Source organism: Rhinolophus ferrumequinum, chromosome 26 (genome assembly GCF_004115265.2).
Source record: "Rhinolophus ferrumequinum isolate MPI-CBG mRhiFer1 chromosome 26, mRhiFer1_v1.p, whole genome shotgun sequence".
Classification (NCBI taxonomy): Eukaryota; Metazoa; Chordata; class Mammalia; order Chiroptera; family Rhinolophidae; genus Rhinolophus; species Rhinolophus ferrumequinum.
Window position 1 is genome coordinate 16,203,861 of NC_046309.1, and position 24,410 is coordinate 16,228,270.

General features: G+C 40.3%; 1 protein-coding gene across 2 annotated transcripts in view; it reads left to right on the forward strand.

Moving 5' to 3' along the window:
• CEP41 (centrosomal protein 41) overlaps positions 1-22,715 on the forward strand; it is a 41,986-nt gene extending 19,271 nt beyond the window's left edge. The window contains exons 3-11 of one of the 2 annotated variants that reach the window (XM_033099191.1): positions 1,955-2,002; positions 6,209-6,270; positions 7,273-7,342; positions 10,945-11,089; positions 12,609-12,760; positions 13,166-13,233; positions 14,299-14,413; positions 15,071-15,286; positions 15,959-22,715. In XM_033099191.1, the coding sequence (XP_032955082.1) occupies positions 1,955-2,002; positions 6,209-6,270; positions 7,273-7,342; positions 10,945-11,089; positions 12,609-12,760; positions 13,166-13,233; positions 14,299-14,413; positions 15,071-15,286; positions 15,959-16,107 (1,025 nt within the window). In that variant the 3' untranslated portion in view covers positions 16,108-22,715. Of the gene's footprint in view, positions 1-1,954; positions 2,003-4,175; positions 4,307-6,208; positions 6,271-7,272; positions 7,343-10,944; positions 11,090-12,608; positions 12,761-13,165; positions 13,234-14,298; positions 14,414-15,070; positions 15,287-15,958 lie in introns of those variants that run through there. The other variant, XM_033099192.1, reaches the window with a different exon arrangement.
• The last annotated feature ends 1,695 nt before the right edge of the window (positions 22,716-24,410 follow it).

The following is a 24,410-nucleotide window of genomic DNA, read 5'->3' on the forward strand; positions in this document are numbered from 1 at the left end:
GCTGATTATTGATTGAGCAATGGATTTTAGACACTTTGTTAGTGGAAACTGCTTATAGATCGGAAATGCAATGTTTTAATAAAGACTATATAATAAGGTTGGCTATTGTTTTCCTTGAGTGATATGCCTTGGGGAATTTAGAACATAAAATGGTTCCCACCTGCTACTATTAAGGAAGTAACACTTCATACATATTTACCTCACAGTGGAAGCGTGTTTTTAAAACAACACAACTAGAGAAGCCATGTGTTTTTGTGAGCTCTATTAGAAACCAAGAGGTTGGGAATACTACCCCCAGCTTGGTTGTTAACGTGCTGCGTCACTGGACAAGTCAGTCATTTTTTTTGGACCTCTGCTTTCTGATGAGACTGCCTGCAGCGGCCCTAGCAGAAAGAAGCCGTCATGTCAACAACATGCAACTGTACGGGACTCAGGGTCATAGATGCAAAAGCTATTGTGTAAAATTTTAAGAAAAAGACAAGGGTGCACGGTTTGCCCTGTGTTGTTCCCCCATTGTACTAACTACCAAGTTCCCGCGTTGAGTTCAGAGTTGCAGGGGAGAGGGACGTGTGTGTCTAAGAAGAATTTGTGGTTTGCACTCTGGAGAGCTGGTCACGTCTCAAGTCGATTCCAGCCTGAAGAACCAGAAAAGATTGTATTTGGTTCTAATCCTGGTCTTTGCTGCTATTTGGACCTCTTCTGAGACATTCTCATTGTCTCTTTTGAGACAGCTCAGGCAGTTACGTCTCGCTAAACTTTTGAAAGGATACAGCCTGGCTCTAGGACTAACTACACTGATCCAGAGTGTGTGTCTTCAGATGAAAAAAAAAAAAAAATTTAACTCCATGATGAATTTCATTCCATGATGAATTCCTGGTAGAGATTTAATAATAACAAATGACATAAGTTGTTTTCTGAAAATGCATTTTGGGTTTCAGAGCAAGACTTTTTTCTCTGCTTCTGACTTAAACATGAAGAAAAATTTGGAATAGTCCTTAAACACATCAGTTCATGCCATTAATTGGAAGCATTTCTTTTATCTGAAATTGGGACTGAATCTAACTAGGCTTACAAGTTAGGGGCACAATTTTAGAAATGAGAAATTATTTTGAATATTTTCCCTCTTTGCGCAACCTTTTAGGTGCCAACTAGAGCTTTGCTGTGTTGAACTGGACCAAATTGAAGCATGCCCAGTAAAACATAATCGCCACTGGCTTGAGAGCTAGACTTTAGTTCATTCAGAAACCAGAATGATCCTGGCCCAGTTTTAATGTACGAAAACTCTCCAACCCACGTTGGCTAGAACTTAGTATTGCAGAACCAGGCTATAAAACATGAGGGCTAGGGACTCCACAGTATGGGAATCTGCTGTTATTTCTCAGCAAATCAAATCCACGGTGTGACCTAGTGTGCAGGCTGTGTGGTCTAGTTCGGGCTGCAACATCAGCATGAATAGTGGAAGGCCAAGTTCAGGAAAGAGGAAAACCACAAGACTAAGTGGAGAGGAAAGGATTGCTTGGATAGCCACATCGGCACATTTTAGACATTCAGAAATCATTGCTTCTTTCTTTCTCCTCTGCGCAACCTTCCCCCAAAAAAGATTATGGGTGGGGGGAATAAAAGGAGGAAAGCCTGGACTCAAAAAGAGAAAACTAATGTGTGTGTGTGTGTGTGTGTAAAATGATCGTCTGTACTGCCTGGGCTTTCTTAATGTTTATTGGGTGTGCACCCCAGCTTAAACATATTTGACCAAAATATTTCCCTTGATTCCTCATCTTTTAATGATGCTGTATAATCCAGAACTGTTACTATCCGGGGCCCATTTGCCTCCTGTAATTCCATCAGAACAGGACAGGAAGGCTTAGGGTATCCTTGTTCTCCATTCTGTTGTCAGAGTATTACTCTTTTTTTCCTCCCGTTAAAAGCATATCTAAAATCCTTCTTCTCTTTTTAGGTAACAGTATGACTAAATACATTGAGAAGCTAGAAGAGATCAAAAAAAGTGAGTAATACTATTGGTGGGCTGGGGTCATGGAACCCTGTAGTAGTTCTGTAAGTTGGCTTATTTAGCTACCCCTATTAATAACTACTTATTAACTGTACTCTATAGCTGACACACTCTGCCAGCTAGGGGCATCAGGTGAGCCTGGCAGGTGCCTAGAAAGATGCGGGAAACACTTTACCATCCTGGCCAGCTGCAAAGATTGTGGCTTCTGGTCAAGTTCTGCCTGATTTAGAGCCCGTAAGAGGTGTTAATGTTGGAATGTGGAAGGAGCTCCAGTTACGCAGTGAGAGCTTCTAGTTTCATTGTACTACAGTCTTCATGGCCTTTTTCAAGGTACTTAGTCTTTCTTGTTTTCATATTTTCTCTAGGCCAGAGTAATAATACCTCTCTTATTTCATCACATTCTTTTGCGAATAAATTAGACAGTATTCATGAAAGACTTAGAGATGTGAGAAAGAGCTTATTCTTAAAGTGTGGTGTTGTTACGCATTATAAATTCATTGCAGTCTGCTTTCTCTTAATTAAAAATCATATTTCATGCGCATCCTTTTTAAAAAAACGAATCTTCTGCGAAGATATGCTACTAGCCATTGAGTGCATCACCCTTGCACAAAAGCATAATTTTTCAATCTGTTGTCCAAAACGGATGTAAAATGTACACATCAAGGCCAGAATTAAAGAAGTAGAAACATCTCTTTTCTAAAATGGATTTGCTCTTATCTCCAGGAGGAGAACACAGTGCTAGGGGATATTTAGCTAGTGGCTTAACTCTGGCCAGCGTACTCCCACTGCTAACAGTTCAGGGCTTGGCTCTGGTCATACACCTCTGGGAAGAGACTATTGCAAATCCAGAATTCACCAGAACTTTTGTTTTTGCACAGCAGTCCTTTTAATTTAAATGATAATGTTCCTGTTCCTTTTGAATTGCTGAGAAACTCCCAGATAATAGATGTGGACTCTGGAGCCACTTGCTGCTGACTGTTATTTGCCTTGTCTGGCTGTAAGGGCTAATGTGATAGACAGTTGTTTTTTACTGTGTAATGTCCTGGTAGCCTTCTCTTTTTTTCTTACATATTCTATATTATATCTTATACATTGCATTGTGTTTTTTTTTTATAAGTATGTATATTTTAAGACTAGGTTAACAATTTTAAACTATGAAGAAAATAATCTTGTTTACTCACCTAGGCTTCATTTTTGTCGTCCTTAAGTCATCCACAGCAGGCAAAATTCAGTGGGCCTGCTTCACTTTTGGCTCGGAGTCTCGTTCACCTCCTGTCCATTTGTAGCTGAGTGTAAGCTCGCATGTCCACACCAAAATTTGTCCCATAAAAATGTTTCGTTCCACCTAGATTGCAAAAACCCCGTTTAAAACCTGTCTTAAAAGCACAATGTGGCTTCTTCAGTATCTGAACTGTCAATAGAGCTTATCTCCCCAAAGAAATACCTCTGGAAAAGAGTCCTTGCAAATGCTTGCTTCCCTCTTCAGAAGTTGTGGGCTTCCTTTTAATAAGACAGGAGGTTCCTCTCACCTTGTTTCACACACTTTATGCCGATTCCTCGACTAGAATTACTTCAGATTCTGGTTTGGGATCTACATTTTGGAAGATATTTCCTTCTCTTTTCCCATTTTCTGTTGAAGGTGTTGTTTTGGGTCAAAAGGGAGGAGAATATTGCCTTGTTTCGTGACACCCTAGACCCATCACTTTTCTCGGGTTACCTTAGATGCCATGTCTTTCTGTGAAATCACAAACCTTGTTCTGTTACTTCCTTTGATTTGTCTTCCACTGTGAGCCCAACTTCCCTTTGCTAATAACGTGTTTTAACAGCACCCTGAAAACGTAGAATTCCTTTGTAATCTGAATATTCTTTCAACTCTGCCTGGGGAAAATAGACACTCTGTGTCTATTGACCGTTTACAAAGCCTATTCTTGGTTTCTGGTGGTTAGATGACACTTGTTGGACCCAGTGTGAAACATCCTAGATAGTCAGGTCTCTGTCCTTCCAGTAACTCGAGAGAGATCGACTTAGACTCCAGACTTACTGGAGAAGCAAAACTTGATAACATTTCTGAAACTGGGGTTATTTGTCTCCATCACGGAGTTTGGGAGAAGCTACAGTAGCAGAAGCTTCCATTCTTAAAGCTCTGTTCGCCCTTGCGAGGACAGACTGACAGAGCTTTCCAAGTCATCCTTTTTATAAACTTTAAAACTTACTGTAAGACGTCTAGTTTGATCTTTTATCTCTGAGTAATAATGTCAGAAAGTCCTAATGATGGCTGTCCTTCTAAACCAGAACCAGGTATGTAGAGGTGAGGCTCAAATGAGCAGTGGGATTTCTAGTGCCTTGTGAGAGGACGCTAGAAATGCCAATCATTTGAATGTAACGGAGCCTATTTTTTGTTTGAGGTAATTTCTACTTAGTTCAAGGGGATTTTAATGTGTACATTTTGTATTTAGAATGTGAAGTATTGGAGAAGTATTTCAAACTGTGTAGCCATACCAAAGGAATATGAATGGATGAATGGCACCCGTGCAAACTACTTGAAAGCTGTTGACGGTTTTCATTGGCTGATTTATTGCCATTTTGATGTCCATAAATTATTTTCGGTGGGAGGTTGGTGGCAGTTGAGGGGAATACTGTAGTTATTCAGTTGCACTTTTTATAGCTTGTGTTCAGCCTTTTCGGGTCTGCATCCTGGCAGGTTTTAGAATCCTTTGCATCTAGGTGTGTGTTACCTTGTTGTATCCAGAAGAAGCTGTTGTGACAGTTTTCTAGAAGTAATGGTCAGTTATTAGCCAAATTGTTCTCTTTAAGACATTTTAGGGGGAAAAAAGACGTTTTAGGACAGAGATGCTTTAATTCCCTGTAAGAAAGAGCCTTGATATATTTACAAAGACTAATCTTTAAGGTAATATCATTTCCTGACTCTGAGTTGTAAGGTGTTTGGGAAAGCAAGCTAACATTGTCCTCCAGAGTAACTATCCGGTCTGGGCTTTTTTTTTTTTTTTTTTTTTTTTTTTTGGAAAATTCATGGAAATGATTAGTAACACCAAGTAAACAATCTTAAATACCTTTAATCCTTTCCTTTGTTGCTAGGAGTTTTGGCTTATGAGACATTTATGCTGTGAAGGCCATAGTAATTATCCAGCTCTCCTTTAGTAATTCTGAAATAATGAAACAGTCTTTAAGGAGCCATGGGTTCCAATATGAAAACCTAGAAGAGGAGGCAAGGGTAAGAGGGGGTGAGAGTTCAATGCTGAAACCTTCAGAATTGGCAGCCAGCGTCAGAAAACTTTAAGGAAGATAACTTTGAACATGCTTAGCTATCAGATGAGGTGAGATTGGCGAATTTTTTTTTTAAACTGTGTCATGTGATATGAAGAATTAGTAACACAAACAATTGCAGAAGTATACTCACTGGAGTTACGTCTCAGTACTATAAAGATAGCACTGAATAAATACTGATGTTTTAGGTTGATTTTTATTTTTTTAATTGCAAAAAACACATACCATAAAATTAACCATTTTTAAGTATACAGTTCAATAGTGTTAAGTTTTTTCGCACTGTTGTACACTAGATCTCCAGAACTTTTTCATCTTGCAAAATTGAATAAGCTGATTTTTACTGAAGTGGAGTTGAAGAGAGAACACAGTGTTGTCCTGTGTCTCTAACATAGTTTTGTAACCTCAGGAGTATAACTATTCTCTTTTCAAGGCAGGGATTGAGTAGTGGGTGTAAATATCTTACCAGCTGTTTGATTTGGGGCAATTCAGCTTCTGGATCTCTGTCCTCATTTGTAAAATGTAGGCATTTATTCTCTGCTTTGTTCTGAAAAGGATTTAAAGCAGCTGACAAGAATCCACGCGATACAATATGGTCAAAGTAGAGACAGTAAAAGGAAAATGGTAGACTAATAAAATACAGGCAGGGGGTAAAGTCACTAGAGACAAAAAGGTGGCTTATAAATTCAACTGTCGGTTTCCTATTGGCCAAAGCCATGGGGGTAGGGGATGGAAGAGATGATACAATACCTGCCACTTTCAATATCCAGGATATCATGAGGATCAAATGAGGTAATATACGTGAAAGCATATAAACACTTGAAAAACGTACCATAGAACCTGATGACTAGAAAGAATTAATACTTACAAGAAAGCAAAATAAACCTAGAAAAATATTTGTCCTATCCTGCTTTTCAGATTATAGATACAAAAAAGATGAGCTTTTCAAGAGACTAAAAGTTACGACCTTTGCCCAGCTGGTAAGTTTAATGATCTTATGTTGGAGTGAAGACTGTGTGATTTGTGCCGCTTTATGTGAGTATATCTGAATTCGACCCTAGCAAATGTTTGCAGAGGTGTTTCTTCCGGTTCTTTTTATTTCACCTGTGCAGGGATCAATTGGCGTGTGGTGTGTGTTCATTCGAGGATGGTGTGAAAATGTTCTCTTCTTGGATAAGAATTTTATAAAGTAAAAAGGGCATTCTACTTTTAAATCATCAAATTTGTGGTTTAGGGTGTTTTTTTCTTTTCTTTTTTTCTTGTTAATTTAATTGATAATATTTAGAATCTAGAATTCTGGACTCTGGATTGTTTGGACATTTTTCTCTGTGGAAACCAAGTGATCTGTCTTCTGTCACTGAGCTCTTTCTCCAAGTCTTTCTGCTATGGGTTACTTTGTTACTTTTGCAAAGTTACGTTCTTCTTTCACTTGAAAATTACGGACAAAGTGTCTCTTTGGCCCCCAAACAAGAATTCCATTGATGTAACTCAAGATGAATCTTGGGTCTTATGAGCTAAAATGTGAAAAGTGCTTTAAAAACTGTATGTGGCTATACATTGTTGCAGTGTATTCATAATTACATTTATTTCTTCATTGCATGAAGAATTGCTGATGCAATTCCGTTATTGTAAGTATCACATTTTCAAGAAATAGCATGTTATATTGGGACTAGACTATATATGGATGCAGTTTTAGACTCTTATTCATGTTTCTTGTCCTACATTACCCCTTTGGTCTTTTAAGTTTATTGTGTAATGTTTTAAATTCATCATTTCTTCTGGAATGATTATCTGCAGTGTAATAACCACTCCCAAAGTAAGGAGACCTGAGCTTTAGTCTCCAGTTGAGGACAGTGACAGTTTCTTAAAACAAGAGATCTTTGATGTTTGATGTTTCCTCATCTTTTGTTAGACAGAATTGCCTCTGTTTAAAGACAAACACACATACACACATCTACACGTTTCATTCTTTTTTCTCTCAGGTCATCCAAGTTGCTTCCCTATCTGATCAAACGCTGGAAGTGACAGCTGAGGAGATTCAAAGGCTAGAAGGTAATGAGAATTGAGGATGCAGGGGAAAATAACGAATTGACGGTTTGTTTGACTGACGTGCTCCCCCCCGGTGCAGTTGTGTTCACAGGGACTTGGGACTTTGATGTATCTACTGGTAATTAGGTTGTTACTCTCTGAGAAATGCTGCCTGGTACTTTAATTGTTAATTCTTCTTTCTTTTTAAAACAGCCATCTGGATTTCTGGCTCTAACATTTGTGTTTTAAATGTTTTAAATGTGTTTAATATACTAATTACTTTTTTCAACAAATATTGTTAGTGTTTTCGAGATACACTAGAAGTCACAGAATTAGGTGCCGTGAGACTACAAAGATGAAAAAGCACAGCTCTGTGTACATGGAGTTTGTAGTCGTGTGTGCATGTGTACACACGTGTGCATGTTGGGTGAGGAGAATGGTAACAAACACAGAATTACTAACAGGGCAGAAATTCATAATAGAAGACTGAAAGGAAACCATCATTTGTTGAATATACAGAGGGTGCCAAAAACATGTGTACACATTTTAAGAAAGGAAAAAAACTGTTATTAAAATTGTAACACTCGATATATACCAATAACAAAAGATGAATACAAGTCATGTGTATACATGTTTTTGGCACCCCCGGTATATTGCTAGGTACTTCACATGAGTTTTCTTATTGAATCTTCTCAAAAACTCTAGAAGGAAGGTACACTTTACAGATGAGAAGCCCAAGCCTCAGAGGTTGAATGACTTGCTCACGATGATACAGCCAGTAAGGAATGGCCCTCTCATACAAATCTGTGTGCCTCCCGAAGCAACCAGTGGCTTTGCTGGGGGAGTTCTGAGGAAGGAAAGATGTTTTCCAATTAGAAAATGGAGGTAGGCTTTCTTAAAGCCTGGACCTTGAGGGTGAGGCTATTGCAGGCTGACGAACAGCCCAAGCAGAGGCACGGAGAAGAAAAAGCTCCAAGCGTGTCTGGGGAATCACGTAATCCAGTCTGGCTATGGTCTGAGGGAGGAATAGGTGCCTGGTAGGAGATAAGGCTAGAAAGATAGTTGGCTCCAGATTTCCTTTCTTAAACACCGAGTCGAAATAAAACCCCTTGGTTGTACTCTGATGAAAAGAATACACAGAGTTAAGGTCTTTATTTTATCCTGAAGTACTCAACAATCAATGTGTGGCTGTTTATTGAAGGGGAATGTGTTTTGTTAAGGTTGATGTAGGCCAGGAATTTGACTTCTGATTTCAAGACAAGTTTCTCAGGAAGTCTGAACACTGGGTTTGTGCAACTCAACTGTCATTTCCCTGGGCTTGTTTTTGTTAGGGAGGATAAAGAGAATCTGAAAAAGCCAGGAATTTATCTTTGACAGATGCCTCTCACACAGCAGAGAAATAAGGGCTCTTTGTAACAGAGATAATTGAGTCTCCTCATACAAGTACTCCCAATTTTACCCTGGTTATATAAGTACCTGGATTGGGTCTTTTAATTCATTATAGAGATTGCAGCACCAGGACATATGGGCACAGGCAATTTTCTCTTCTGAGATGAATTTGCACAGCAAAATAGGCTCTTGTAAAATAGGACACCATAATGTGTGAGTAATATTAGTGGTTTTCTAGTGCTCTACACAGAATAATAACTCACTCAGGAATGCCTGTAGAACAGATTGTATCTGTTTGCATATTGGCTATCTTTGAAGGATTAAAAAAAAAAATCTCCTTTTATAATGTTTATTGTTGTGTCCTAACTGAAAAGTATATTTTTAGAAAATTAGAAAACTGCAAAAAATATATAAAGAAGAAAATTAAAGTAACTAATAATCCCTGTTAACATTTTGGTCTTTTTACCCCCCATCTAACTCCTTCCCAAATCCATACTCTTTGTATATAGTTTTGTGTTACGCTGTTTTCAATTAACATTTTATCATGCCTACTTTTCCTGTGTCATTCCGTGGACTTCCAGAACTTCAGTGTAAAGGCTGTGTGTGCTCATATAATGTCTATCCTTTGGATATACCATAATTTATTTTATTTAATTATCATTTATAATTTATTTTATCATTGCTGGGCATTACAATTTTTCTAATGTTTCACTTTTATAAAATACTGCTGCAGTGTAAATACAGAAGTGTTTGTGTGGCTCTGATTCTTTCCGGAAGATAAGTCGCTGCAGGTGGACAAAGGGTGGAACCATGTTGAGACACTCAGTGTTAACACCACGTTATCTCCAGAATGGTTCTACCTGTCTGCATTCCCACCTAGTGAATAAGTGGACCTGTTTCTCCCTGTCCTAGCCAATGCTGAATAATTATCATTTTTGTAAATAGTCACCAATTTGATAAATGAAAAATACTATCCACTAGTTTTATTTTGAATTTCTCTGATAGTGAGATTGAGCTTTGTGGACGTGTGTGTTTATTGGCCATACATATTTCTTCTTTTCAGGACATTACAGGTCCTTTCCCATTTTTTTTTTCTCCTAATGGAATGTTCACCTTTTGCTTACTGAATTATGAAAGCTCTATATAGTTATAATATCTTTTTACTTTGGGAACCATTTACAACCTTGTAAATACATGAGAAAAATCTTTACTTGATGATTTGAAACAATTGCCAAGCTGTATTAAGTAAAAATTAAACAACAAAACAAGAAAAACTAAAAGTGTAGAGCAGTATGAATGGTGTTCCCCTGGATATGTAAAAAGGGGAGGAAATAAAATATATGCAAAAGTATGTAGTTGTTTTATTTCTGGAAGGAGACATAAATATCTGAAACTGGTTCCCTGAGGTCCTGCGGGTCTGGAGTGGAAAGAAGACTTCCTTTCCATATTAATTTATCTTGTTTGCATTTTTACCTTGTACACATGGTCATTTTTCAATTAAAGAGCTGGCTAACTTAAAAAAATCTATAAAGTAAGTATATTAACCTATTCTCATCCACATATGTCACAGATATTTTTCCTAATTTGTTATTCACCTTTTAATATTCTTTGTGTTGTTTTTTTTTGACATATATGAGGTTTGCATTTTGACATGATTAAATCTATTAGCCTTTCATGCTGTGTTTTGTTTTATTGCTTTAGACTCATAAACTCCAAAATAAGATAAATTGTTTACCTCTGTTTTCCTCTGTTAGCTTGCTCGGTTTTTGTTTTGTTTTTTAGAAAGTGTGTACTTAAGGGTAAGATTTATTAATAAAATCATTCACTGTGACTCCTTCATCAGGGTCGTTTTCTAGTGAGACTGCCATGTTTATTCACCGATTGAGTGTTGGTGAAAACTAGAATGATTACTAATGAAACTTGATGCCACTACCCTGAGTCGTGCTAAGACGCTAGCAATGTTATCCTCCATTAGTGCCATTGTCAACACAGTAAAAAAGACAACATCCGAGTATTATTATGAAAGCATTTTTTACCCTGCAGCTCCCCTGAAAGGGCCTTGGGGACTCCTGAGGCCCACTGACGACATTTCAAGAACCTATCCATTAGAATTTATAGAACAATTTAATTATGGTGATGGGATTTCCTTTTCTTGACCTGATTTCAATGACACTGCCTAACAAGTAAATATGTATTCTGCAGTTCAATTTACTTATCTCTTCATTTGCAAAATTTAGACAATGATTCTGCCACTTCGGACCCTGATGCTGAAATCACAGCCAGGACCAACGGGAAGGGGAGCCCTGGGGAGCAGTCACCGAGCCCCGTCCAGTTCATAAATAGCATGGGAGCTGGGGACTCCAGTCGCTCAACTCTCCAGAGGTACTCTAATCGGACTGCTGTTTTCACTGCATTTTACCTTCACGTTAGTCTGGCGACCGATTTCCGGGACGTAGCTGGCGGTAGTGAAGTCCAGCATTTTCATCCCAGCCCTTCTCCTTTCTCTTGGTATCAGTGCCACCTCCTGAATCTTTTCACAGCATCCTTTGTCAATCAGTGTAAGAGTCTGTTAGTAGGAGAGCATTACTTTTCACTCCTCACTTCCCTCCCCAGAGTATTCTGATATTAAGTAGGTAGGGAGCTACAAAAAAGGGAGCGCAGCCCTCGGCAGATTCCCATGCTGCATGTGGCTGGGTCTTCTTGTACCTTTCTCTCAAATAGTAACTGTTGATTCTAAGACAGTGCTCATTTTCAGTACATACTCATATCCATCCCTTCTACTGGTAAAACAATTCGACTAGAGAAAGAATTGCTATCATCTCTACCACTGTTACTATTTTTATAACTTCTTTGGCACAAAAACTAAAAGTGCGTTCAAAACAAGTTAGACCAACAGGACTTCCACGGAGGATGCAGTTCTCATATGAAATCGAGTTTCTTCTTCTTTGGTTCACCAACCGGAGACCAAGGTGCCATACAGTTGTAGTGTTTATCAGACTTAAATGCAGAATTTGATTTGCTGGGATGGGAGAGGAACTGTGCTACGTGCCAATCGCTGGTGTGGCACATATGTCTTCATATTCGCCTCGGAAAGTAATCATCTTATTCTAGCGATATTTCACTAACTGCCATTTTGTTCATAACACATACTCTTCTTTATTCTTTCGATTCATGTTTTCACCACATTTTGCCTGCAGTATTAACATGGCAACAAGTTGCAGTCATTTTATGACCTTAGAAATGGAACTGTCAGTGATGAAGTCCCTCATTTTAATCCTAGCTTTTCCTCTGTCTCATTATATGAATGCCACCAAATCTAAACGCCTCTTCTACCTCAACATTGTAACCTATAAAATCGAAGTAAGTTCAGGTAACTACTGAAAACATTAAGGTTCAAAATCCATATTGAATAGGTTACTGTATGAAATACATTATAACATTGTTGTTACTTTATATTACATATAATACACATAGAAACACTTCATTTTTCCTGTCCTAGCAACCTTATTCTTTCCCATTTTGCTCCGCTTTCTTACCTCCCTCAAAATTGCATTGGATGAACTCTTCGCCCCTTTCTCTCTCTGATTGTGGCTCTTGCTGCTGGAGGCTGCATGCACCCTACAGTTTGTGCCCTCTCAGCCATACAAATGATGCCATATGCATTCTCTGAAAGTAAGTGTGGACCTGTGCATCCCCTCCTTGGGGTCCAGTGAGATAGACTAGGAATCCAGAGGATCTTACATTCTGAGGCCGAACTGAGACACTATATCCATTTCCCTTTTTCTTTGAAGTGTCTTTTGAAAAGCCACTGAGCTCTCTTTTGCTGTTCTGAAGAAACGCGTTTGACCTTTAAGCCACCAACCCCTGACTAGTTTCTGCTGACCTACTTTTTCACTTGCAGCGTCATCAGTGGTGTTGGGGAACTGGATCTAGACAAAGGGCTAGTGAAGAAAGCAGAGCCCAACACCAAAGACAAACCTTATCCCGACTGCCCCTTCCTGCTACTAGATGTGCGAGATAGAGATTCTTACCAGCAGTGCCACATTGTTGGAGGTAAGAGAGAGAAGGCTTTATAGTGTCTCACTCATCAAAACAGAGTCCATTCTTGAGTCCCAGCAGGACTGAACCATGTCCTATGGTCAACAACTAAGGAAACCATGTTAGCTGGACCCGTTATGGGAACCTGAGAGTTGGCTTTACCGTAATGCTCTGCGAGAGGCTGGGAAGCTTCTCACGTGGCCCTGGTGCCCAGTGCTGAATGTCAGACAGTCAAGTGAAGCTTCATATTCTGTTTATAGTGCCCTGTTTTTTCTTTCACGAAAGTATTTAGGTTTATGGCCTGTTGATTTTGAAAATACATTTCTTTTCACTCTTAGTTAGATTTTTCACCAGCTGGGAATTGGGGCCAAGTCCTACTAAGAGAACTACAAACTACCTACGTGTTTCTTCTCTTTGCAGCTTACAGTTATCCAATTGCAACTCTGTCTAGAACAATGAACCCTTATTCAAATGATATTCTTGAATATGTATCCTTTGTTGCATTTTAAGGAGTTGGGTCATAATGAGGATTTTAAGAATCAAACTTACCATGAATGTGTAAGTGCTTCTAGTAAGGAAACTCTAAGAAGGACTTTTAATAATAATCAGCTTACTTAGCATGTCATGGAATTTGAATTCTTAATTGGTGCTGAGTATCCTGTCTATTATAGCAGAAGCTTCCCGACCAGGTTGCAACTGGGCTCAAAAACATCAGGTGAAAGGCTATGTTCCAGTAAGAGTTAGTCCTAAGACTTTTTTTTTCCCCCAGAAAGATTTCCCAAGTAAAACTTAAAAAGTAAGTTTTCTTCTATTTTAACTTATTTCTTCTTAAAATTTTAATTTTCTTGCTCAAAAAAATCATACAAGGAGAAAATAATTTAAATACTGAAATATGTAAGAAATCTCCAATAATCACCCATTTGAATGACTCTTACTACGTTTTTATGTATTTTATTCCAGTTTGTCTTCTATGTATTTTTTTAACAAAGTAGAAATTATACTGTATATATAATTTAGTATCTTGCTTTTCCCTGCTTCATATTACAATGTATTAATGTATTTCCTCACATTAACACAAGCTCTTTTCAAACTCTTCTTTTGATGCAGTATAATATCTTCAGATTTACTATAATTTACTAAACTTCTCTATTGTACTTTTAGTTGATTCCGTGGTTTTTTTTCAATATTAGAAATAAGGCTGCATTAAAACACAGTGGACATTAAAGTTTTTCTATTTCCTTGCCTGTACAGTGGAGCTTGTAATAATACTTACTTTCCAGGGTTGTAAGGATAACAGAGCTAAAGAGTGCGTAGTGTATAATGCGTGCTGTCTTGGACCATCGTAATATTAATTTACGAAAGAAAAGAATACCAGCTTGTGTGGTTTCCATGACAGGAAGAAATTCAGAACTGCTGGTGTGATGGGGAAAGAGCAGGGTTGTCTGATGTCCCCCTGAGTTCAGAACTCTGACAGCTCTTTGTTCCTTGGGGGTTTCTTATAGTCTAAGAGCACTAACTCCGTGTGGTCGAACCTTAACTCATCTGCCTCTCAGAAAAATGCCCATGGCAAGATCATCATTCTCTATGACGACGATGAGAGGCTGGCCAGCCAGGCGGCCACCACCATGTGTGAGCGGGGGTTTGAAAACCTCTTCATGCTTTCCGGAGGTGAGCGGGGCTGTATTCCCCTTAGAAACGAAAAGACAGATACCTGGATTCACAATCCTTCAACCCTCTCTCATCACCTTTTTCCTCTGAGTGGTCATAATTTCGTACAGACATAGCCTCGGAGATACTGCTGGTTGGTTCCAGACCACTGCAATAACGCCAGTATCACAATCAAGCAAGTCATAAGCTCTTTGCTGGGGGAGGGTCTTGCCTTCAGTTTGTAAAGATAACATCTGTGAGGTGCATTCAAGTGAAGCGCAATTAAACGAGGTATGCCTGTATTCTGGAAGGAAAGAAAGCCATGCTGGCTGAAAGGGGGAGGCTGGAGTTCTGGGAAGCTTCTCTTAGCTTTATCATCACATGTTTTAAATTCCTGAAATACTGACATTGCTTCAGGGCACTGTAAGAAAGCCTGAATGCTGAAGACTTGAGCGAAAGGATTTCTGGTGGAATTCTCAGAATCCCGCGTAACAGCTGACATTAGTCGGGTGTATTTTACTTCATGGGTACGCAGTTAAGTGAGAAAGATTTCACGTCCATCCTTGTGTTGGCCTCAACTTGGAGACGGAAGATGAGGAGACATGTGGGCCCCTTGTCAGAGTTCGCCTTGGCCCTCCCATGTTAATGCTGCTTTTTCTGATGCTCTTCCACACCTAGGTCTAAAGGTGTTAGCTCAGAAATTCCCAGAAGGACTGATTACGGGTTCCCTGCCAGCGTCTTGCCAGCAAGCCGTTCCTCCTGGTTCTGCCCGGAAACGATCCAGCCCCAAAGTGCCACCCCCGCTGGCTGAGAATAAGTGGCGATTTACCCCAGAAGACCTAAAAAAGATAGAATATTACCTGGAAGACGATCAAGGTTCTGCAGACGACCCCAGTAAGATATTGTAACCTTTAGAGATAATATTTCCTGTAGCGTTTGAGATCTGCAGCTTTGAACATCACCTCATCATACGAAAAGCTTGACCTCTTGTAATATAGTCAGTCTTAAAATATTTGGTACAGGGTGGTACAGGGAGTGGGGGGCAAGTGGAGGTGACCCCAGGTTGTGGCGAGAATCAGGTATTGTGCACAGACATAGAAAAAAATTTATCAGTCAAATAAAGCGTGTATGTGAGGCCGAGTTGAGAGGTTAGGTAAGCTAAGGCGTTCAGATCCCTTCTTGGACAGTTTTCATTTCCTCCTGTTGCTGCTAGGTACACTTAAACCTCTTCTGACCTTTCCGTTGCCCTCTACTTCCTCTTGTCTGTCTGTCCTCTAATGGCTCCTGCCCCCTTCTCTACCAAGAAAGCTAGGTGGATTACGGGTCCTGGAGAGGAAGGAAGGAAGGAAAGCTCTCTGGGTTTCCTTTCATTCCTGCCCCCTGCCCCACCTTCAAGTCAATCTCAAGGATAAAGAGGAGGTTTTCGCCTTAAGTAAATGCTGAATAGGACTTCGTTAGCTCAAAAGTGGTTGTAGCCTAAGACTTCATTAGCTTAAAAGTGCACTTGGCAGATTGTCCCTGGAATCATTCTTGCAGCTCTGCTCCCTGCTTTCTTGCTCCTTTCAGGCCGGCTGAGCCAAGCTAATGCCTCCGGGAGAGACTCCAAGGTTTCAGGCAGCCGCAGCGGTCAGAGCCTGCCCGCCGGGGGCCCTGCCGGCCACCCGACCCCCCGCTCGCTCGTCAGTGGCCACCTGCAAGGCAAACCCTGGAAGTAAAGACTTTGTCTGTCTTAGTTGAGTACATGTTTTGTCTCCTTCCGGAACCCCTGCGCAGTTCCCCAGTTGGTCACTTCCAGAAACTGCTGCAGAGGCAAGACCACGACCTGTGTGCTAGGCCCTCCTCCCTCTTCCTGTCTCCTGCTCCTCTCCCGCCTTCAACTCGGGAAGGAGTTTTACAAAAGCCAGAGCATGACAGGCTCTAGTGTCCTCCCTATGGTTTACAGAATACTTCAGTCTCTGAAACTGAGGAGGAAAAAAAGAGTCTAATTTTTTTTTAGGCTTTAATGTTTTTAAATCAGGTCCGGCTTGTTTCGGTCTGTATCCTGCATTGTTTTGTCAGGGCTTCCGTCCCATCCGGTGTGCGTTTCCCAACCAGTTCCTTCTCACTCACTGGTCTCGGTTTCATGAAAGTTCTCCAGGTAGGCTGTGCGGCTGGGGGCGCAGGGGATTCTTAGCTTTGGGCCTTCCCAGGTGCCCCCGCCCTCAGGTGTGGGCCCACCGGCCGCGGCGCTCTTCCCAGCACACACTGTAGGCTCGGTCGTGAGTTTAGAGCCGGTACCTGGGAGCATCGCTCAGTTTTAAGATTCAGTAGAGCAGCTCTCACACTTCCCGAACATTCCTCCTCAGTAGCCACTTTCCCGGAGCCAGCTCAGGTGACGAGGTGTGCTCAGCTCACCTTCACACAGGGTTCGGGCCCCTCCCAGGACAGCCCCGTCCATTGTACAGAGCTGTGTCCAGAGCCACGGAAGCCCCCCGCCCGAGCTGTCCCTCATTTGCAGGTGGTGGGTCAGTTATGAATTTCCATTACCAGCTCGGGCCCGTCCATCGGAGATGGGTAAAAATGATCAGCTTCGGATGGGCCACGGCGGGCACACAGGTGAGGACCCCTTTATGGTCCTTTGTCAGAGCTGACAGCCCCTTAAGCTGTTGCTTAAAATACAGTATTAGTCTAATTGAGTAATTAATGCAATTTCCTGCTTACTTTTCATTCTCATGACTGAGCTGTGATTAGGAGGTTGTGATTATAGATTCTGGTTTGGGCCAGAATTTTGAATCAGCATTAATTGAATTGCTAGATGACTGACATCCATTCCATTTAATTGGGGGAACAAAAAACCTCAGGTAAGGATGAGGAACTCTGAAATCCTCAGGAAAAGGAAAAGAGCCGTGTTCATTTTTATGGTCTGTGATCTGTAGCTGTGATAAGGGACTGAGGAATAAATTTGCTCTTTGTCATGGCAACCAGCTTCTGAAAAGCCAACTGAAAATTGCCTATCCTTAGGTGGTTACTGCTGCTGGGTAAGATTTGCCTTAATGGTACTATTTCCTCACCATCAAAAAAAAAAAAAAAAAAAACCCAAAAAAAGTACCACAGTATTTCCAGCATGTGGGGGGGGAGGGCTGTGTTTGTAAGAGAAATAATGGTAGTAAATATCTCGTGGAGGCATATGGAAAAAGAACTTTCAGATTCAGCCCAGTTCTGTTTTAGTGTTTATTCCTCTCTACTTGATTTCCAAAGTACAACATTTTCCGATGCTTTAGAAGTCAAACAAACCAGCGACATTGTTCAGATGTCAAGCCGTGCCCAATTTTCCACAAGATTCAAGAATCTTGTATAAAATTCAGCCAACGTACACATAGCTGTAATGAGGAGCCTGTCATGTTTCCCCATAAATTTATTGCCTGAGAACTTAGTTCAGCCTTTTGCTAATGCCAAAACGCCCTGGCTTTTTATTTTCTTTACAGCATAGATTTTTTCAAATGCAAATTTTTCCACACTCAACTTTCCCCTAGCATGGACAAGATTTTCAGCCATTTCTGACACATATACATTTTTAAGGGGGAAAAAAATTGTTTTCTCTGTAACAAAGTTCTGGTTATGCCATTTTAAAGTTGACTAGTCAGGAGTTTAGATTTCCCCACTCGTTCTATTTGGAGAGTACATGGTGGGCCCCCTTTCTTCCTGTTCTGCACCCTCACCACGAAACAACACCCGAGTGTCAGAAACTACTGTGGATATGTGCAAAGTCAGGTTAGCCAGACCTGTTAGCATTGCTGCGTGTTTAGCCGAGCAATCTGGCAGGATGAGTATGTTTATGTGGTTTCCCCAGAGTGCTTTGTCCTCTTGGTAAGGCTTTTAAACAACTGCTCCTCAAAGACCTGCTCCGATTCTGCACTCTGGGTGTTAAATGTCACTCGCAGACAGTTTTTATGTGCTCAAGGCACGGCTTTGAGTGTTCTACTTTACTCGTTTCTTCATTGGGTTAACTGACGTGTATTATTTAAGTGACCGGTGATACTTTGTGCAATTGTGAAGAGTGGAGATTAAAGTCCATAGTTGTTGTTTGCTATTAATAATAATGCTGAGATCTGCCAACTCCTCTCTTCCTCTCTGTTGAGATGATTTGGGGGAGCCATGTGAGACTGGGATGATTTGAAAGAGTACCTCTTTTTGCTGCATCTCCCAGGAAGGCATATATTCTTTGTATAAATAAATCAGGAAATCATTTCAGTTAGGGCCAGGGACCTCTGCTCTCTAGTCAGAGGTCTGGGTTTCTCTTCATGCTGAGGCAGGGACTAATTGCCATTTTAAACACATGACAGCAGGACTTCCCTGACAATGTTTCAGGGGGTGATGAGCTGTCCTTGCCTGGTAACCCCTCAGATGGAAGGTGATTTATCGATGGACAGCTTCAGCTCCATCTGAGCCGTGGTGATGGCCAACCTCTAAATAATACAGTGCTTTAAAGAGGTATGTATTTAAGAAAAAAAGGAGGGAAAGAAAGGGAGAGGCAAGGAAACAAGAAGTAGGGAGGGAGGGAAAAGCTACATTACACGTTTGAAAATAAAAAGAACATCTTGAGCTGTAATAATGTCCGCTTTAATGTACTGAAAGGTAAAGAATGATTCAAATGACCTAAAAGTCATTTTGTTTTTCACCTTGACTGGAAAACCAGAACCAGCACAATCATAGGACTTGGTGTAAAACAGAATTAGAAGAGAACAAATAATGTTCATTAGTTGCTGAGGGATTTTTCCTGTGGTGCTATGGAGATTATACAAAACTTCTTAAAGCTTTAGGCTACTCACCAAGAACACAGAACAAAACAAAAACCTTCTTTTCTCTAAGTCCCTTGTGGAATATAAGTGAAATAAGTCCTAGACTAGGAATAAATATGTAGGTAATTTTTCTTGTGTTGGTTTTGGTTTCTGTGATGTTATATATTGGTTATTATATTTTTTTTATGTTATCTGACTTTTTAAAGGGGGATAGTTAATTTCTGTCCACCTGGATTTAAATCCACAACTGCCTTCTTGCTTTACTCTGAAGATAATCAAGAACCCTTCTTTCTCCAGTTCCAAAATGTTCTCAGTGTCTTTAATGTACGTTTATTTTCTTCACAATTCTTTCAAAGATGTAACTCCCGTAATACTTTTCTTTTTTTTTAAGAAACGTGGATTCTAATTCATCAGCATAATTATGTGAGCATGGTGACATGCTTATATGCAGTTCAATTAATTTTTTGATTAACAAATACATTTCCTTGTAAAAACCCTAAATAAGACGCTGTGCTTCCAAAGCGTTCAGTATACATCTGAGTAGTAGCACTTGCCCAGAATTGTAGTAATTATTGAAGCTGTCTGTTGTGGTATCCTTAAATTGGTTCACAGGTCAAGTGTAGCATAAAATACGTTAACGGTAGAAATGTGTCCGCGTTGCATTCTGACAGAACGGGTTTCGGTGCATGATTTTATGTGTGTTTGCAAAACTGTGTTTGTCACCCCGCGATCCCCTTGTGATCGCTCACTCCCCGGTGCTGACGCCTTTGTTCTGAAGGCAGAAGCAGATTCTCGTGGCTGGTGCAACATCCTGAAGGCCCAGGATAAAATGCGAGGCAAACAGAAGTCATTGACGGACTACAGTTTGTAAATTATTTGAAATTATTTTGACTGTATATAAGCTCTTAGAGGGTGAAAATCAGTGCCATGACGATGGCCCTTAATAAGGGTGTGCGACTCGATGAATTAAGCCTGGCAAGACTGAAGTCTGGGACGCAATGCGGTTGTGGCGGCCACTCAACACGGGGCTGCCATCCTGGAGATTTGGAAAGCTCTGCATCTTTTCTCCCCTTGTACTACATCCTGTTTTTGCAGGAGAGGCATTCACAACCGGAGGTTTTTAGATTACCCCTGCAGGAGGCTCCCAGAGAGCTGTTAGGGGCGTTGTCATTCAACCAGGCCTGTTTTCACAGTCCCTTCAGGCTCAAAGTGACCTTCAGAATTCATCAGTGTAATTCATCACCATCCCCATCGGAGAGTGGGGTATTTTCTCTCTCTTGTTTCAAATCTTGACGATTTCCAGAAAATAGACATTTATGGAGAGCTGACTGTGTGTTAGGCAATGTTCCTAGATTCTTTGTTTTATGTTTAGACTCATTTAATTCTCAAACAACAGTCCTGCGAGGTAGGCTCCCCCATTCTCAGGTGAGGAGGCTGAGGGTCGAGTGGAGGTTGACCAACTTGCCCTGAGTCACCGAGCTAGAAGGTGGAGACGCCAGGATCCAGCTTGAGAACTATAGCTCCTGAGCAAGTTCATTCAGCCACTCAGCTCACGCTTCCCACCCCGGGTAGGTACAGCCATGCTGTCCCTCGGCATGCCGCCAGTGTACCAACGAAAATGTGACTTTCCCTTGGCTGTTGGCTTCCCTCCTCGTCACCTGAAATTCCACTGAGTGCTTTCCTCCTCTGCCTGCACGAAAGGTGATGGAAATTGAGGGACTGAAACGTCTGCCCTTGACACTATGTATTTCCACATTTCCACAGTCTGTGTCTGGGGGCCTGCCTTGAAGACAGGTGTTCCAAGGTGTCTACGGTTTGTTTCTTAGTGATACCTACTGAGGTATCACTTAAGGAATGAGAGTTACAAACTCCCCATTAGACTGTAGGAACAAAGTAAGCTGTTTCCCTGAGAGGTTGAACTATCCATTCAATAAACCATATTGATATGACTTGTGTCTGGTCTCTTCTCTCCTTTGTGGTGACATTTCTGATTTAGGCTGAGACAGAAATTCCACGAATTGGCCCACGGTCACAGGCCTGGGTTTCACGGGAGGAAGCAGCGGCCACCCTTTGTGCCTCAGTTGGTGTTAGCAGAGCTCCTGTTCCACTGCAATCTTCTAGAATCTCGCCGAACACTACTACTACTATGGCTAAGCAAGAGACTTTTCGTTTGCTTCTTTTAGTTTGGCAAGCAACATTTGGCAGTCTCGGTCTCCGGGGTTGTTAGATGATGTTCACAGTTTGAGTTGCCAAATGAATGCAGATCGTGAAAGCTTTGGGGAGAATTCATTACCCTTTGACAGTTTTTCAGAGTTGACGGGTGCTCTGTGCTTTTTTTCTCAGAGCTCTTCCTTCATCTGGCCAATTTGAATGTTACGGTTGGTCATATCAATTTCCTGAAAGTAGCCTCTGGGTCTCAGTATGTTCACAGAGTGACGTTTCTGTCCTTAGAGTCCTCAGAACGTGAGTCCATCTGCATCTCCAAATCCACCTACTCCCACCTCGCCCTTGCAAAACAATTGCTGAGATGATGAATAGCCAGCCCTGCACCAGATGAGGGACCACTGAGGTCATATCTGGATTGTATTCAATGACAGTTCAGTTTTAACTTCAAGCCAAAGCCAGAAAGCTAGATATGCATATCTCAGTGTTAATTCAAGAGACCACCCAAAGGATTCTTGTGGACCACCAATGGCCCACAGGCCACATTGAGAGCCATAGATAATGGTCTAAGGAAAAGGTAAAATGAGTTCATTTAAAAATAAGGAGTTTTGAAAGCCCTGGAGAATAGGCATCACAATTAGCATAATCAATCCCCAGATTGCTATGGGAACTGAATGTGAGCAGAAAGGCTCTTGGGAATTTTCATCGGAGCTATAGCAGAGTGCTTGGGGAATGGTCCCCAGCTGGGGGACACGAGTAACCCTTTCCCTTGGTAGAGACACTGCTGCTTCCAGCTCTATCTGGAGTGTAAATTTTTCCAAAGACAAGACAAGTGCATTGTTCTGGGCAAGAAGGTAAAATATGATGCCAGAACAAAAGACATGAGTTGAGACAAATTATAAAAAAGAATATGGGCACAAATTAAGATGGCCCTTTAGATGTTTGATGTTGATAATAAGCTGATACTCCATAACTTTACCCACGGGTTATCTGGTGTGTTGGAAAGATCTTCCCCACCCCACCCCACCCGACCCCCAATTATAAAAGCTCACTGCAAGAAATTAAGTATAAAGAGGAAAACCACCCAGAGTAACCACAATTACTGGGGACTATATCCTTTCAGGCATAGTGTGTAGTGTGTGTGTATGTATGTTTCAAACAAAATTGATATTCATACTCGTACTATTTTGCAACCAGCTTTTTTTCTTAACTGTATGGAAGCATAAATCACATGCCATAAAATTCACCCATTCTAAACATACAATTCAGTGATTTTTTAGTAAATTTACAGTGTTGTGCAACCATCACCACAATCCTGTTTTAGAACATTTCCATCATAGGGGCCAGCTTTTTTCACTTCGTCTGTTGTGACCATTTTTCCATGTCAGCGCAAACCTCAGTGGCTTCATGATTCTCTACTGTGTAAACGTGTCAGATCAGTGTCAATACTGGTATATATTTAGGTTTTTCTCCTTTTTATTTAAATTTTTATAGTTACAACCACGTACATACATATGTTTGAATTTGTCCAAATATTTTTACAAAATACATTCTTATGAGTGGACTTTCTGGGTGAAAGAAGCAATACATTGCAAATTTTCATTTATATTGCCAAATTGCCCTCCGGGAAGGTGGCGTAAATTTATTCTCCCACCAGTAGGACATGACAGGTCTTACTTCTTCGTACTCTTGATAACGGTCTTCTTATTCTTTGTCAATCTGATGGGAGAAAAAAAAACGATATATTTGTTTTTCTTTAGTGTACGAAAAGGTCACTCAGAGAATCAGTATCTTTCATACGTTTATTGGCTTTTTGTGTGTTCTTCTTTTGTGAATTTCCTGTTTTTCTTTTGAAATGTTAGTCTTTTTTTTAAAAACCTCGTTTACTTATAAGAGTTCTTCTCTCAAGGTTATTAATACCTTTTCACATATGCTGCAATATTTTCTAAAATTATTGCTTCTCTTTTAGTTTTTTTGTTTGTATGTATAAAATAAAAATTCTTTATCCATAGGTTTGTAACACTATGTATTTACCAACAAAATGTAAAGCACTTTGAAAATACAAAAAAAAAAAAAAGAAATTATTAATGACTTTCTTGTCTTCATGTAACAAGTATTTATTAATTGCCAACTGCCTGCCATGTACCTGGCCAGCCAGTACAGATCAAGTGTTGAACAGAACAATGCAGTTCCTGCCCTCATGGAATTTTCATTCTGGTGCTTCATTCCTTGTCCTTTCTTAAGACTTTTACTGGCTCAGAGCCTTACTTTCTAAACTACAACTCAGGGAATTCAAAGTAACTTGCAAGCCTAGAATATACAAATTATAAAATTTATGAGTTCGTTAATAAAAGTGGAGAACATTCATTCAACAAATATTTAGTGGGCATCTCTATGTCTGGTACTGTTGATGGTTTTGGAGACTGAATGCCAAAGTGGTCCCCACTATTGGAGCAGAGTTTATTTTAAATTAAGCAGTTCAACCCCTTGAAGCCTAAGTAATACAATTTTGTAAAATGATATATTGTCTTGCTAATGTAGTATTTTTTCACTTACCGGTCTTTATTAAACAAAAAAGATCAGTTTTTTACTTGCCCAAATAGAGCTGTTAAAATGGGTTTCAGCTTATCTTCCTAGATAGAAGGAAAATGTTTCCCAAAAGATAACTTGAAGGAAGTATTTTAAAATCTGTAAAGACTAAAACACTAATTTATCTTGCCTCATAAACTAAGTTTATGTATACACATGTGTAGGCAGCTTCATTCTTTTCATTTTTTAGAATGTTTGGTAACAAAAACAATTGTTTTAAACTTCAAGATGAAAATTCCCCAATGGTCCCTTAAAAAAAAAAAAAAAAAGGCATTTGATCTCCAGGCCATTCTATGTGGAAAAGACAAGACTTTTAAATCAGTGGAGCTGGATGCATTGTGACACCCGCCCTGGCCACCAAAGGGAGAGGCTGCCATCCTTACTCCCAGACCCTCTGTTTAGGAGGGTCTACCCCCACTCCCTTCCCAGTGACTTCTGTGGAACTCCGTCTTAGGTGGGTAGAAATCATGACCACTTCAAAGCATCGG